The 17500-nt window shown below is 46.4% G+C and overlaps 1 protein-coding gene across 1 annotated transcript in view; it reads right to left on the bottom strand.

Moving 5' to 3' along the window:
- The window catches only part of rims1b (regulating synaptic membrane exocytosis 1b), a gene marked incomplete at both ends in the record, with an annotated part of 73603 nt that overhangs the window by 23243 nt on the left and 32860 nt on the right, over positions 1–17500 (bottom strand). The window contains 11 exons of the mRNA XM_080843439.1: positions 265–436; positions 1162–1292; positions 2115–2224; positions 2324–2370; positions 2784–2840; positions 3086–3209; positions 3636–3735; positions 4455–4565; positions 5717–5757; positions 10694–11619; positions 13526–13803. Coding sequence (XP_080699565.1) covers positions 265–436; positions 1162–1292; positions 2115–2224; positions 2324–2370; positions 2784–2840; positions 3086–3209; positions 3636–3735; positions 4455–4565; positions 5717–5757; positions 10694–11619; positions 13526–13803 — 2097 coding nt within the window. The remainder of the gene's footprint in view (positions 1–264; positions 437–1161; positions 1293–2114; positions 2225–2323; positions 2371–2783; positions 2841–3085; positions 3210–3635; positions 3736–4454; positions 4566–5716; positions 5758–10693; positions 11620–13525; positions 13804–17500) is intronic.

Raw genomic sequence — 17500 nt, 5'->3', positions numbered from 1 at the left:
GAGAGAGAGAAGGGAGGGATAGGATAAGATAGAAACAATAAAAATGAGTTAGAGACTTAGATGCCAAGGACTGCTCACACACACAGAATAAACGAAGTGTGTCTGTGCCCCCTCCTTAACTAGCTCATTCATATATTCACACCAATACACTCTCTCTCTCACTTGCTCACACACACACCCACACCCACAGACACACACACACACACACACACACACACACACACACACACACACACACACACACACACACACACACACACAGACCTCTCCCAGGAAGTCGCTCTCCTCCTCCTGCACGCGGGGTTGGTCCCAGACGGTGATCTCCAGCATGCGCTCCCTGAAGTCGCGCCGGTGAACGTGAGGGTACAGGAAGGTCTGGTTCCACTTGGGCTCCACGCACTTCTTCACCGTCTTCGTCCGCCGTTTACTCTTGTCACTGGACATGGAGTGGTTGGAGTTGGTGAGAGAACAAAACACGAAGAGTGCTCACGAAACATAATTCTGTTATCAATCCAATTCTAAGACTATTAGCTTCAGGCTAGTGACCTGGTTAGGCCCAGCTAATTAGCGCTTAACGTGCATTCGGTTCGGGTTCGTGAAAGGTTGTTAATATTTGAAGTCAACAGGTAATCAAAATACACCCCTCCCTCCCGTGCTCCAGAAGCACCATGTTGATTGGCTGGGATAGTTTATGGGTGGGTACAAGCCTCTGTTTGCATCACGTTTACAGAGCCAGGACTGAACACTGGAGATTTTTTAAGCGCAATCACACTGAAAGGACAGGTACACGGAATTTGACAAAAAAAGTGTATGTAGTCAGGGAGCCAAAGTCACAAAAATGGGTTGAACCTGACATGACAGCCTAACCAACTCACTGAGGATTTGAGGAAAAAAATATTTTTTTCACATTTTTCAGATAAAAAGTATAGGGTGCATACACTAAAATGTCAACAATTTTTTTTCGCAATATTTCCGGCAGAGCAGACCCTCCAATTATTGTTTCTTAGGGTCTAACTTAACAGAAAAAACACAAATAAAAAGTATGGCAGGCCATGTCAGGTTCAACCCATTTTATTGAGCTGTTGAGACTTTGGCTCCCCGACTAATGGGATTGGAATCGAGGACCGAGACTTTCATTTCCCTGAGAGGAGCTCCACCTACCTGCGGTCGGGCAGGAAGTACATTTTGACATAAGGGTTCCTGGGTCGGCCGTCGGGTCGAGGCGGCAGGTCTATGGCTTGTAGGACGTTGACTATCAGTTGGTGGCCGACTTTATCGTACCACAGTTTCACCTTCACAAACAGAAACACGGAATAGGAGAAGAGATAAATATGACACCTACATAAACATGATACAGAATGATGATGCTTAGGGCCTGGTGTGTTAAGGGTAACAAGAACAATAGAAAGGTCATATATACAGTATACAAAGTCTAAACTACACCAACCTCTAGAAAAGCACTTGGGTGATGGCACTTGCATATATAATGTTAAAGTTTTTACTTAATTGACTTTCATTTCCATTTTCAACCTGAACAGATTGTTTGTTGGATTATCAATGTGATGCATTTTCATATCAAACAAACTTTCACTATGGGCTGTTGTTAAGATGTGGAATATTTTCCTTTGGTGATAATGCTGTTTTGTACTCGTCTGCCTGCTCTCGCGGCAAGCTCTAGTCTTGAGTTGTAGTCACTGAGAGTTGAGTTTACACTCAAGCAATATGCACTGAGAGTTGAGTTTCCACTCGAGCAGTACTCACTGGAGTTGAGTATACACTCGAGCAATATGTACTGAGAGTTAAGTACACACTCGAGCAGTATGCACTGAGAGTTGAGTATCAAGCAGTACGCACTGAGAGTTGAGTATACACTCGAGTAATACTCACTGAGAGTTGAGTTTACACTTGAGCAATATGTACTGAGAGTTGAGTATACACTCAGTACTCACTGAGAGTTGAGTATACACTCAAGCAATATGTACTGAGTGTTGAGTATACACTCGAGCAGTACTCACTGAGAGTTGAGTATACACTCAAGCAGTATGCACTGAGAGTTGAGTATACACCTGAGCAGTACGCATTGAGAGTTGAGTTTACACTCGAGCAGTACTCACTGAGAGTTGCCCAGGAACGACCAAGTCTCTCAGAATCCCTGGACTAGTTGGGGACATGACGGATATCGAGGGCCTCTCCATCTTCTGAGACTCAAAGGAACTTGAGCCCGCTGTGGACATGTTGGACGTCATGTTAAGGGTAACAAGAACAGTATAAAAAGTGAAAGTGAAAACTCATCATGCCAAACAAAGTGGATATTAGCACTCACTTGAGTCCAAAGGTGGGTGTGTTGATTCTGGGATCCTGGGTGTATCTCTACAAACGAGAAGAAAAAGCGTCTCACGTATCACACACTGACAGTGTCACAGCATTCTGAGAACACTAGAAACCTAGAAGTAAAGATGGCCCTCAGCCTGCACCGCAGCGTATCCACAAGCTTTCTCCATCAGTGCACCAACACGAAGTTCTATCAAGCACCCACCACTACCCCCGATACACAGCTACACAACCGCACAAAAAAAACACACACACGCACAACAGATAAAAACCCTTACACACTTCCCCATTGTACAGTTTGGGTTAGCAGTCAGCTTCACAGAGGGGAAGAGAATGGGACAAGAGGTGGCCTGCATAAAGCTTAGGCTCAGTGTTCAGCACAAGAGGACTGCAGGGTCACCAGGGAGTAGAGAGGTGGAAGGTCACGGTAGCATTATGGGGTGTTTACTTACTGGTAGACTCTATGCACCTTTCTCAAGCAGTTATTGGGAAGGATTCGATGGATACATCTTTGACACGAGGCAAGGAGATAAATAGCAAGAGGCCATGAATATCCTGTAACTCTCCATTGCCACACAGAATTAGCTACTGATGCTGAGACTGCAATAAGGGGCTGGCCAACTGAAAATGGACCTAACTTGCCTTTAGGTGCTCTTAAAATAAATTAATAAGTATGTAAATACATAAATAAGTATGTAAATAAATAAATAAATAAAGATAGACCACAACACACCATTATGTATTATGTACTTACCCAATGGGCCTTGAAACAACTATTTCAACTTGAGGTGCGTTTTTAGACTCTAAGATAATGTTGTACACTTCTTTCTTGGTTGCTCCGGGCAACGCCTTTCCATTCCACTGCAGCACCTCGTCGCCTGTAAATGAAAATGAAACAGATGACATCATCATATGACATCATCATATGAAATTACATCACATTACACAAAGGCTCTGTTATCTATGCAGTTTATGTGCTGTTTATATGACCTATACGTGTATATAATATGCACTTATGGACAGCACTTAAGGCCGTCATTATGTAAGAACAAAAAAAGCAGCTAAGTAGAGTACTTCAGGCTACAGCGTATTGACTCGGTGAGAGGCCCAATGGTCCTAGATAGTCTCTTAAAGGGTCTGAATGTGGAATTTCTATGGTCAATGCATGATGCATTGCATGATGTATATCCTCTTCTGTTAAAAGGCAGCGCAATGTTACACAATGAAAGGAGGTGACGAACTCTGGAGGATCGCCAAACATAACCCTCTTAGGAACACATGCATACATTTCCCATGATGCACACCTGCACGTAAGTGTCCTACGATGTCAGCCAGGCTTCCTTTCTTGACTTTGGTGATGAAGGCTCCTAGCCGCCCTGTCTCTGTCATCTTCCCACCGACCACCTGTGAGGACACAGAGCACGGCCCGCGTCTGATAGCAGCCTACTGGTACAAGAGGCTCTCTAACTCTGAAGACCATTTAAAATATTAAAGACATTTAAATGTGTATGGATGTAAAGAAACATGTACATTTGTATGTATCAATGTTTGTGTGCATACACATGTACTGTGTGTGTGTGTGTGTGTGTGTATGTATGCATGTGTGTGTATGTATGTATGTGTGTGTGTGTGTGTGTGTATGCATGTATGTATGTATGTACTATGTGTGTGTGTGTGTGTGTACGTGCGTGCATGCGTGCGCGCGTTCATATGTATGTAAACACAATATATTTGTAAATGTCAGTATTTTAGTTCATATCAATCCTTTGATACACATTGAAAACCATTGAACTATAACATCATATAGCATGTCTGACAAAATAGCAAGACTCAGCACAAAGTATTGATATAGCAGGCTGGTATTTACTAACACACTGGAGATCAAGACAGGCAAGGGCAGGACTTCCGGGCAACGGGAGGGTCGGGGGGTATCATTTTGTTCTGTATATGTGTGTGAGTGTGTGTTTGAGTGTGTGTGTGTGTGTGTGTGTGTGTGTGTGTGTGTGTGTGTGTGTGTGTTCGTGTGTGTGTGTGTGTGTGTGTGTGTATATAGGGGTGTGTGGGTGGGTAGGGGGGTGATAATTGGCGGTAGAGTGCATGCCTTCAGCCCCTATTAGACTCACCTTAAGCCCCAGGAGGGAGCCAGCTTCTCTGGGCATGGCCGAGCGCTTGCTCAGGGTGATGCGGCCGATTAAATGATCTCCCTCTTTGGACGGCTGCCAGGTAACCGGATGCTGGCCAGAGCAGGGAAAGGGAGAGGAGGGGAGAGCAGCGATTTTAATCCCTTTAGTACACTGCCAACAGGGAGCAAGACTCACACTTTCACTCACACTCGCTCTCGCACTCTCAGTAGATGGGTTTCCATCCAACTTTTCAATGCAAATTTTGACCATTCAAACAAGAAATCCAGAGAATCCTGGAAATGCTTGAAATTTGCTTAAAATCTGAAAAAAGAAATCGATTTGCTAGAGGGGGTGGATTAACTCTCGATTCACATAAGGTATAATGTGACTGCGGTTGATGGAAATGGGATTATTCACATGAATTCGCATTTGTTGCAATTTGTTGCAAGCTGCCCTCACAACCTTATATTTTGATCCCACAGCTGTTGACAACTCGTCCCTTGATTAGGCGAGAGTCCATTTTAATTCCCATAACACAGCAGATTGAAACGCACACATTTGCATTTTCTTTACACGACTCTTCATGAGAATGAGTAGGATGAAAACCCAACTGTCATCCTGTTTTCACTCTACTGTCTCTGAAGGGGAGGACAGAGTTCTGTCTTTCTTCAATATTCATTTTCTATTAATCTCATTTCTCTTTTTGACCTACTCTATTTCAATGTTCTGGCTCGGCATATATACCAACTAACTGCTACCTAACAATAACAACAAATAGAAAGCCCAGATGTAAAACATAATGCTTGCTGTTTCTTCTCAAAAACATGAATTATATTGATATTTGAATTGAAGAAAAATACATATTACATCTCTTAATGCTTTCCCACTCTCTCTCACATACACTCTCTCTCACTCTCTCTCTCTCTCCCACACACACACTCCACTTTAGCAGTCATCACAACAAATGAAATGCATTAATGAGTACTTTTACACACATAATGAGACACTTCTATACCTTCACTGACATGGAAGTCCAAATTAAATGTGCAAGTAGCCCAGACTAATAGTGCTGCTCTTAACCTGGTCCCTGTCCACAATGACTTGGTCTAACCAGGGGTGTAGTGCATTAAATTGCCTGCAGGGGGAGCAGCACTACAAATGTCTTCCCGCTGGCACCACAGAAGAAGAATGGGGGTGCCAGCAGTTCACACGGGCTAAATTGGACTTGATGACAACAGAGGCGGCACACTGCAAACACTTACATGCCATACAGCTGGGTCCATTGGGTGGCAGTCCCAGTCGCCTGGAAACGGTGGATGAAAAAAGAATGAAAGAGAAAGAGAGAGAGAGAGAGAGAGAGAGAGAGAGAGAGAGAGATAGAGAGAGAGAGAGAAAGAGTTGATTAGTATTCTCCTTCTAGACAGGCAAAGTCAAACCGTGAACATACCGCTGTAATGCTTAATGACAGTTTGATATGAAGATTCAACCCCAACACACTCTCTACACAGTACAGCTGACCCCAACACACTCTCTACACAGTACAGCTGACCCCAACACACTCTCTCCACAGTACAGCTGACCCCAACACACTCTCTACAGTACAGCTGACCCCAACACACTCTCTACAGCACAGCTGACCCCAACACACTCTCTACACAGTACAGCTGACCCCAACACACTCTCTACAGTACAGCTGACCCCAACACACTCTCTACACAGTACAGCTGACCCCAACACACTCTCTACAGTACAGCTGACCCCAACACACTCTCTACACAGTACAGCTGACCCCAACACACTCTCTACAGTACAGCTGACCCCAACACACTCTCTACACAGTACAGCTGACCCCAACACACTCTCTACAGTACAGCTGACCCCAACACACTCTCTACAGTACAGCTGACCCCAACACACTCTCTACACAGTACAGCTGACCCCAACACACTCTCTACACAGTACAGCTGACCCCAACACACACTCTACACAGTACAGCTGCCCCTAACACACTCTCTACACAGTACAGCTGACCCCAACACACTCTCTACACAGTACAGCTGACCCCAACACACTCTCTACACAGTACAGCTGACCCCAACACACTCTCTACACAGTACAGCTGCCCCTAACACACTCTCTACACAGTACAGCTGACCCCAACACACTCTCTACACAGTACAGCTGACCCCAACACACTCTCTACACAGTACAGCTGACCCCAACACACTCTCTACAGTACAGCTGACCCCAACACACTCTCTACACAGTACAGCTGACCCCAACACACTCTCTACACAGTACAGCTGACCCCAACACACTCTCTACACAGTACAGCTGACCCCAACACACTCTCTACAGTACAGCTGACCCCAACACACTCTCTACAGTACAGCTGACCCCAACATACTCTCTACACAGTACAGCTGACCCCAACACACTCTCTACAGTACAGCTGACCCCAACACACTCTCTACAGTACAGCTGACCCCAACACACTCTCTACACAGTACAGCTGACCCCAACACACTCTCTACAGTACAGCTGACCCCAAGCTGACCCTCTACACAGTACAGATACAGCAGCTCTGCCCTGATACATAGTTTCCATGAAGTGACCTCCAACAAACACATGTGACCTAAAGTGACCTCTAAATCTACCCCACTAAACCCATGATGACAGTGATGATGACACTCATGATGACAGTGTCCACCAATATTGTGAAACAACACTATTATGGTCGGACGGAGGCTTGGAGGCGCTTTCACGTTTCCGATGGCAGCCGAGCCTGGGAAGGATCTGGCACGAGCCAGGATTACTTCCTCTCCGAGCGGCACCCCTCCCTTCACTTGGGCGTTGCTGTCAAAACCCCCTATGATGACTGATTCATTAAATCCCACGGCTCATTGCCTCTCCTGTCAGCCTCAATGAACCTCTGCCATTAGCGTTCACAGTCACTGTAACTAACCAGCACACCTCACACTCACACAGACAACAGCCCCCCCCCCCCAACCCCATCAGCGCTCACAGTCACTGTAACCAACCAGCACACCTCACCCTCGCACAGACAACAGCCCCCCCCCCCCCCAACCCCATTAGCGCTCACAGTCACTGTAACCAACCAGCACACCTCACACTCACACAGACAACAGCCCCCCCCCCGACCCCCCCCCCCCCTCCGACTCCATCAGCGTTCACAGTCACTGTAACCATCCAACACACCTCACCCTCACACAGACAACAGCCCCCCCCCCCCTCCCCGACTCCATCAGCTCTCACAGTCACTGTAACCATCCAACACACCTCACCCTCACACAGATAGCAGACCCCCCCCCACATGTTCAACATTTTTATGGGGTGGGGGACAAACAGCCTCCCCACACAACACTGGGAGCAATGCATTGGTGTTTAAAACTGCCAAAGCTCCAACTAAATGTTATACAATGGCACGTTAAAAATGTTACGGCCTCATTTGACCGACCTGATTGCATCCGTAAAGCTTGGGCCGCCTCACAGCACATGACATGTAAAAAGTGTGGAACCCCACATATAACTTATGGCGTGCTGCTGTGAAGAGACAGGGCTTTGAGCTGAGAGGTGTGGGCTGAGAGAAACCATCATCAGAAAGCCTGATCAAGGCCATGACGCTTTAGCGTCATCAATCCACATCAGGGTTTGTGTCACAGTGCCGTGACAATCTCAAGAAGAACCGAAGAGAGGTTTCGAATCAAAGAGAACGAAGGGGAGGAGGTAATAGAAGTAAAAAGGAAAAAAGAGAAGAGAAAAAGGGTTTTGAATTTGAATAATTGTTTCTCTTTTCTTCTATCATTATTTTCATATATCTTCTATTCATGTGTGTCTATAATTCTAATTCTAATAGTTCTATAATTAGAATTAAGCTCAAACAGCAGGTATGTGTCCTCTATGCTGAGCTTTGCTTTCAAGCTGATAGGGGGAGTTTCATTTGTTTTACTAAAGTTACAGACCTGCCAGGTCAGAGCGACACAGCGTTAGTCTGTTACCTTCTGCCTTCTCTGTGAACAGACATGGTGGCCGTTTCTGTATCACAGAAGTCGTTTCATACACATTCACGTTGGGTTGGAACTAATGATTGACAGCCCCTCCTGTCAGCCTGGCAGTATATTTAAACTTAATCTGTTTCCATGTCTAGTTAGAGACACAGGTGCAACCTCTATGGGAAACCTTCCTCTTCTTCCTCTCTGTAAGAATAAAACGTGTTCCTGACTGATCAATCATTGCCTGACTGAGTCTCCATTAATCTGTGAAATTGGAAAAACTACTATCAGGAGAAAAGCAAAGAAATCAAAGAAAACAAAGGCAAGAAGAGAGGGAGGGAGGAAGGTCAGTAGATTGGCTTCTGTTCACTGTTGGACAGTGAGAGAGTTAAGATGGCCAATCGCCCCTCACGTTGGCACCCTGTGGCTGACAGCACTCTATTGCCCAATTGCCCCTCACGTTGGCACCCTGTGGCTGGCAGCACTCTATAGCACTCTAATCTGGGTTTAAAACACAACCAGCACTATGGGGAAGAGAGGCAGACTCACAGTCAGGAGTGAGCTGCGAATACTGAGAGATGGAGGCATTGTGGAATGTTGTTATGGTAACCCCAACTCCACCAGCTCAGATTTTTTTGGAGGGGGGGGGTGTGGGCATAGAATCGGATATACCCTTTTTTAGGTTACAAAAAAGTCCTGTGAAAAAAGGGCAACAACTGCCTGGTCAGTCGGGAACAGATGAGTTGTTGGGAGGTTGTTGCCAGAGCATTACGTTAACCGATGACCTAATTCCTACTGCCCTAGAACAGCATCCAGAGCACCAGCTTCCCCAAATGAAAAGAGGAGAGCATGTCAAGAGAGCAATGGAACGATGAAACACACAGATCTTCAGAGGCAATGCATTTGGCATTGACTCTTTTTCTTGTACACGTTTTAAAATGTATTCATTTAGCATCTCATAATTTTCAAAAGCATCATATTATTTTACTCAAAAACATCTCGCAAGCCTGTTCCTGAAATTAATCTGATCATAAATAGTCATGTGACGCAGAGATTTAACACACCTGTTTCTCCCACTACCCACCCAGAAAACTCACTTTGCGGTTTTGGGCGGTAAGGTGGTTTGGAAAGCCTGGCTTTTATGCTGCCAGATATGTTACCAAAATAGATTACTCCACAAAAACTATGCAGCTTTGCAAAGCAAGTCTTTTGGCTGTTGCTTGTTAGCTCGCTAATTCTAGAGCAAAATATAATGCATTCTTTAACTTAAAGACAGAAAACTCAATATAGCTGATCATACGTTAAGGGCCTGTAATTGTTCAGTGCTTCATTCACACACTATACAAGTTACACATTTGACCATACACCTTTTAACCAGATTGTTGTTTTATCTTCCTGGCCAGGGGATCTCTAGGTTACGTATGATTTTCTCCCTGGTTTAACGATGCTTCACTGCATCGTCTTATTCCAAACAACACTAGCTAGATCATAACTGTTCACTGTCATGAACAGGAAAATAGGGTCCCAAAAAAATAGAAGAACTGGGAACATGGAACATGCTGTACTCTGGACCCTTGCCAAGATGGTAGCTGAGTTTGAAACAGATCTGATTAAGGGTCAGCTGTTATTTTCGCAGGAGTCAGACAGAGAAAATACTAACCAGAGAACAAAAGACAACAACAAAATAGGACAGTGTCTGAACTGCATGTTTCTTGGTTTGTTGATGTGTGATGTGGTCTATGCATCCTTGCAGTTCAATCCTCTATAACAGACCACTATACTCTCTATCTAAGACTGCTTTACTCTCTATCTAAGACCGCTATACTCTCTACCTAAGACCACTATCCTATCTATCTAAGACCACTATCCTATCTATCTAAGCCACTATCCTCTCTATTGGCCGCAGTGGAGATATTCTTTCTCTACACTCTTGTAGCGCATAGTTAGATAGTTAGCACAGCTTTAGTGATTACGCTAAATTAAATGAATCTGCAAACATTTAAATCAGGCTTTATCACTGCCATGATATTTAGTTTGCAGTGAAACGAATCTGTCATCGCATCTATTTAACTAATTTACTAATGTGTAAATGGTTGTAGTTTTTAGGCTTTTGGAAGAAACATGCGCGTTGATTATATACCGTTTAGTGCACTCTGCATGGGGGGTTATCTAAACTAAATGGTAGGAAACAGATAGTGATTTTAGGAAGATTGTGTAATTCCATACCTCTTTCGCTGATGCTCTCCATCTCCACATCCTCGCAGCTGGTGTACTCGGGCTCGGAGCCGCCCTCCTCCTCCGAGCTGCTGATGGACATCGGCCGTTTGTTGCCCCCGCCCCGCCTGCCCTTGTACGGGCGTGGCGGGGGTGGACGCAGGGACTCCGATTGGTCGGAGCTGAGCGAGTCGATCCTCAGGAGCCCATCGCCGGGGGCCCCTTGCTCCCCCTTCTCCCACCGGCCTTTGTGCGCCGCCGGCTCCAGGCGGGCCCCCTTGGGCCCCCATTCCTGCGAGTCCCTGAGCTCTGGGGGCGGAGGCCCCGTCCGTGGCAGTGGCGGCCCGCCGTGGCCCGGCTTGTGCAGGGAGCCCTGGCTCCCGTGACCTCCTCCTCCCCCACCACCACCACCACCCCCTCCCCCTGCGGTCCTATCCACCGAGTACGCCCGATGGTTCTCCATCAGCGCCTGCCTCTCGTCCACGGCATGGCCCCGCCCGGGCCCCAGGCGGCCCCCGGGCCCCTTGCGGCCCTGGCCCACCTCGTTGAGGGCCATGTCACTGTGGTGGCGCTCGTGCCGCACCTTGGACACCTTGGCTTGCATGCGCATCTCCTGCTCCTCCTTCTGCGGCTTGACCGGGTAGCGCGCCAGGTTTGGGTCGCTACGGTAACGCGTCTGGAACTCCTCCTCCCGTTGCCTCTGGCGCTCAGCCTCCTCGTCCTGGGCGCGTCTCCGAGGGTCCGACGACGTGGGCGGTGGCTGTCTGGGCCCCTCCCTCTCTCCCTCGCCAGGCTCCTCCTCCTGGCTCCACCCCTTCTCCAGGCGCCGCCTGTCCCCTGGAGGACGCTCCTCGGAGGACTGCTTTCCTGGTTCCCGCCTCCGCTCACCTCGCCCAATCACCTTTCCATTCTGCTCATGGAGGGACAGCGGTCGCTTCCTGTTAAGGGGAGAAATAACATCTGAATCAGTGTTTCTAAATTGAAACCAGTTTATTATTTTTTTTGTTTTTTTTTGCTTTTTTGTTTGGGGTCAGCGTGGAGTTTTCACCTTGTGAAGGATTAGACTTTTAATTTGAAATCATAATTACAATCGGAATGAGAAATCCTCTCTTATCCAATCATACATCATACCACTGGAGCGGTCTTCAAAACAGTAAAGGTCAAACATCTGTCTGTTAAGGTGACGCACGTGTGTATGATTTAAGTAGATCTGTGACGGCTGTGACGGCCTGCTCAAAACAGCGGAGTGGGAAGAGGGGGTTGGAAAATAAAGGAATTAAAATCAAAGGCGCAGGAAGACTCAAACCTTCTGGCCCACTTTTGCGTCGTTGCGATGTAAGGACAAAAATAAAATAAAAATAGAATAAATAAAGGGATTAAAGCCCATATTCTCCGCTCTGGCCTCTGAAAGTATGCTTCTGTGAAAGCGGATTTTGAGTCTTCACAGACTTGCTTAAATATGACAAGTGTTTATTTTTTTTTTCCTGGGTTTGAAGAAATAACCACCTTCTCTGCTCTCTCGAATGACGCAATATCAAAAACTAACGCTAAGATTCTGCATCTGATGAAACAAATCCTTCTCTCTCCGCGGGAGAGCAGAGATCACCAGGGATTCGCTGGGCAAACTAGTCTGTGTTCTACTCCCACTTGTCTCGCGAGGAAACACACTACATCAAATGCTCAAGTATCTCACCATCAGAGTATCTCACCGCCATATTGTCTTCCCTTGTTGGAGTTATGTGTTCGCATTCGCATTGTGTTCGCCTTGTGTTCTCTAATCTGACTGAATACTAAATACTGAAAATAAAGATGACTCGTTACCTAACAGAAGAAAAAATTGACCAGCCAATTGTCTTAAAGGAAAAATCTTAACAAATAAAAGATAGTATGTTGACTAACTAAGAGTTACTTAGTATGCTATGTGTTTATTTGACATTCTGATGAGACAAACAGGCCCTTCTAGAACCATGTGAATCTTTGCATGATTTAGTCCCTTAGGTTCAAACAAATCTGCTAATGTGCTAACAAATGTGCTAGAAATAATGTTTCAGTGCACTAGTTTCAGGTAGTAATGCAATACATTAGCTAGTAGAGGTCTCATGGAGCCAGGCATGCTACAGTACACATATATCTTCTAATGAACTGGAGAACGTCAGAGAATTTGCTCTTCTGTGGGTGGGAACGATAAGAGCATTGTATGCTTTGGAAACATTCAACCAATGACTTATGAAAGGGGAGCTCAAAGTCGTGCAGCAGATTCAAACACTATACGGCAAGGGCGAGTGGTATGTTTATCAAGTCGTGCGCAGGCTTAAGGGAGGTATGGACAAACATGTTTGTATTGCCTTCTGCCACAATTCAAAACCACAGATTGTATGTTGTGGTCTCATCACAGTGCCAAAGAGACATTTTCCACGCCATTTCTCACCACGATGTGAAGAAGAGGAACGTGGAGAACTGGTAAGCAGTGACTTGTAGACTAGATATGACAGTGAGGCATAGACTAGATAAAAGACTAGATCACTGATGTCCCACATACTAGATGACTATGGAGCTAGCCAACAGATTCAGGTACAGGGCCAAAAGGTTCAAGTTCAGGGCAAACAGATTCAGGTTTGGGGCCAACAGATTCAAGTTCAGGGCCAACAGGTTCAGGGCCAATAGGTTCAGGTTCAGGGCTAGGGCTATACTTCCCAAGAGCTGTTTTACTAACTGAGGTGCATTCATTTTCAACATTCTCTCTATCGGTTGTGATGGTCTTTGTACAACAATGTTTTTCAGAAACATGGACTAGTCCAGATCCAAATGGATCTTTCAAGATGGAAAGTTCCCCCGGCCTCTTACTTGTCTCGCGGCGGTTCGCTTCTCGAGCGCGAGGCGGGCATTGTATCGGCTCCCCGGGTGCGATCCACGGTGACGCCGGCCGGTTGCTGGGCGTCGCTGGAAGGCGGGGCCAGCGAGCGTGTACGCTGGAGGCGCTTGTCCCGCAACGTTGGCGGTACCCCGTCAGCGGAGACGGCCGACCCCCCGCTCACCGGCCGACCATCTGGCCCAGAAAACCATTCTCCCGACTTGATGAGGATCTCCTGTTCCTTCCGGCACAGGTTACATACCCACATAACCTGAAAGGAGGAAGAGAGAGAGATAGGGAGAGAGAGAAAGAAGGACAGAGGAGGAAAGAAGCCAAAAGAGAAGTTAGGACATATAAATAATGAGGAAAGGGAAGTTTAGCTACAGCTCAGGTGAAATATTCCATGTGAAAAAGTCAGAAGTGGCTCTGCCAGGACACTACCATCAACCACTCATAAAATCTAAAACAGTAACTTTAAAATGTTTTTTTTTTTTTTTTTTTTTTTTAATTTAATGGTCGGCCAGTGTTTACTAATCGCACATATGCTTGGTAATGGTTGTCCAATAGCAACCTATCACACATAGGTGCTTTGTAGTGAAGCCAAAAGTAACGAGAGATCTCTTTCATTTGGTAAAACTCCTATTGTGCAATGCAATCATTTCATTAGTTATTCGTTACGTCTACCAAGGGTGATTAAGAAAGCAAGGGCTAATTATCCAATCCAAGTGACTGACAGCAAACAAGCATAAAGGCCTTTGACTTTCTAAAGCTGGAAGTTCCACCTCTGGATCTTTTTGGCAAAAGCCTTAGTTGGTCTTAGCCTGCTACACACAGAGTGAGTAACGTGAGTCTGTACTTCAGCTAAGAATGTGAAAGAAAATGGTGATCATTAAGACAGACAGCCAGATACCCGGACAAGTGCAAAAATGCAGGGAGGTCATTCAATGCATACACACACACACACACACACACACACACACACACCACACACACACACCACACACACACACACACACACACACACACACACACACACACACACACACACACACACACACACACACACACACTTTCTCTCTCCATCATACGATACTGTATACAGGTCACAGACACAAACAGCAAACAATTGTGCTGGTCAAACCGATTCCAGGCACACAGGAAGAGCAGGCTGACCATGTTGGTTCCGGTTGCCGCACTATCTGTCAAATCCTTTTCTGCTCGAGGCATATCCTTCCTTCCTTCCTTCCTTTCTCCCCCCCCTCCCCCTCAGTCTCTCTCAACTCTAATAGAACCCGGTGATGGTTCATTTATAAGACGGATGACAGAGGTTTCCTAAAATACCTCTTCTCTCTATCTCCATCTCTCCCTTTCTCTTCTCTCTATCTCTCTCTCTTCTCTCTCTCTCTCTCTCTATCTCTCTCTCTCTCTCTCTCTCTCTCCATCTCACCCTCTCTCTTCCATACACCTCAGCTGAGCAGCTCCCCCAGGTTAGTCCATTAAATATGAAAAGCCGAGAGCAGAGGTGGAAAAGAGAGAGAGGAAGAGAAAGAGGGAAAAGGAGAGAGAGAAAAAAGAGATAGAGAGAGAGAGAGAGAGAGAGAAAGAGCACATTTGCCAGACATCTTCGGCATCCATTATTCCCATAACCCTGAATCACGCTAACAGCTTTGGCTCTCTCACCCCCAGCACACTTATTGCATCTAGCCCATCGATCCGGCCCCAGACTTGCAAAGCATCTGTACGCCGGTAAATCCAGCCTAATTTCCTGGTACAAAAACCCATCTGTACAGTAGTAAGCTCAATGGATGAGGAAACGGCGAACGGCCGCTAACGGGTTTGGACATCATCCGCTCAACGGGGGTTAGCGTTAACGCTGATGATCACTCATGTCGCGGCTGAATGCTATTCTCACATTGATTTAAGGAGGCCTTTGTCAACGTCTGTTATGGTGGAGAGCTGTGACAAACAGCAGAGAGAGCTTTGGGTGATGAGTCACGGACGTGACATTATTTCAAACAGCGCACGGGTTGCTTAACGTCAGGCCATAGTGTTAACATAGCAAGACCTGTCCCGGGTCGAGACATGGCTGGACGGTCACTGAAAGGGAGTCCTCTGACTGGGATTATGAATTTGGAATCATACTTGATCACAATCCCAAGACTGACCTGGTCTGAGTTACATCCACTAGATTTCTCCCAAATACAAGGGGATAATCCAGAGAAAACGAACAATACACATTCCATTGCTATGCCATTGGTGAAACCTTTTTGCTAAAAACAAAAGGTTCCGAATGGACCATTAAAAGTGACAAGCTCGACTGAGTTCGCCTCAAGACCTGATCCTCCAAGTAAACCTTTCGAGAGCAAAACCACTTGTTCTTCGTACACCTCTAGCTCTATACAACGCCTATGGAGTTTGTTTTTATAAAATTGGGCCATCTTGTCAAATGAACAGCAGCTCTTCCCAAACACCTCAGCTTCAGCTGCCTCTCTCCCTGTATACTCACATGGTGCCATCTTGCATGAGAACGGTCCCCTGTGCCGGACCGGTGCTGGCTACCTCCAAATGCACGGTTGCACAAAAAAGACCAAACCCTCTGAGTTTAGATCCCAGAACAGGTGGTTCTGGTTCCCCTGCAGAGTGGCGAGTGAGTGCTAGCCGGGACAATCGACAGGCTACGCCCAGCGCTCAACTGCAACTACCACAAGTGCCTGTATGTGATTGGTCTGGGGGGATGATATGAGAGAGCAGGAGTGAGAGAGAGATCAAAAACGAAAGAGAGAGAGCGAAACAGACATAAAGAAAGGGAGAGAAAGAGAGAGAGAGAGAGTGAGGGAGGGAGGGATGCATAGAGAGAAGAGAGAGATGGTAAAACAGAGAGAGATAGAGAGAGAAGAGAGATGTAGCGATGGTCAGAGAGAGAGAGAGAGAGAGAGAGAGAGAGTGGTAGCGCATCAGGCCGGCCTGATTGGATCCCCTTGGCCCAGCTCCAGTCTAATCTGGGGCAAATCAGATGCGTTGGCTCCGCAGCTGTCAGCCGCCCAGCGGAACACTCCCAGCGAGGATTAGCGAGGCCCAGCGCTAATCCCGTCCCACAGCGCTCACTGCCATTATTCCCCCACGCATCAGTACCATGCCACCCCTCACCTCTTTCATTCTCTCTTTCTCTCTCTCTCTCCATCCCTGTCTTACCGTCTCCCTCACCATACCCACTAGCACCACCCACTGTAACCAACAGCAGCACATACAGAGACGGAAGATTTAAGATATGAAAGTAGGAAAGGAGAGGGAGAGAGAGAGAGAGAGAGAGAGAGAGAGAGAGAGAGAGAGAGAGAGAGAGCAGATAGTCAGTTCAAAGAGTAAGACAATAGAAAGTGGTTGCCTAGAAAGAAAACTATTCAGGTCGTGCATACATTCACTGTCATTAAACTGGTCTGGACAGACACTAGCCACCACATCTACAGATGGTCATGTTCTACACATGTATACACACAGCTATATATGGTCATGTCGTACAGATGTGTACAGACAGCAAGGGACCTTTGAACTGAGGAAGACTGGCAGCAAGAGATGTTCTAGATAGAGAGAGAGAGAGAGAGAGAGAGAGAGAGAGAGAGAGAGAGAGAGAGAGAGAGAGAGAAAGAGAAAGACTATATTGTTCATGACGAGATTACTGTGCAGCGTTCTGTGTGGTCGAGGAGCTGCTAAAATAATCCAGCACTTAATCCTTGAATTAGATCGAATTCCAGCTGCACGCACACTGGGAGGATACGTGTGTGTGTGTGTGTGCAAGTGTGTGTGTTGTGTGTGCCTTGTGTGTTTCTTTTTCCCTGAAGTTTTTTTTTTTCTATAAATGGCATTTCGAGCATAGCCCTTCTCCGCAAGGCATGGGTGCCCGTGTGAACACATGTACCTACCCCAGACCCCACATCCCCAGCCCCCTGTGCAGAAAAATAAAGACTGCATTA

The sequence above is a fragment of the Sprattus sprattus genome, assembly GCF_963457725.1.
Source record: "Sprattus sprattus genome assembly, chromosome: 1".
Classification (NCBI taxonomy): Eukaryota; Metazoa; Chordata; class Actinopteri; order Clupeiformes; family Clupeidae; genus Sprattus; species Sprattus sprattus.
This window is presented reverse-complemented; position numbering and strand designations above follow the sequence as displayed.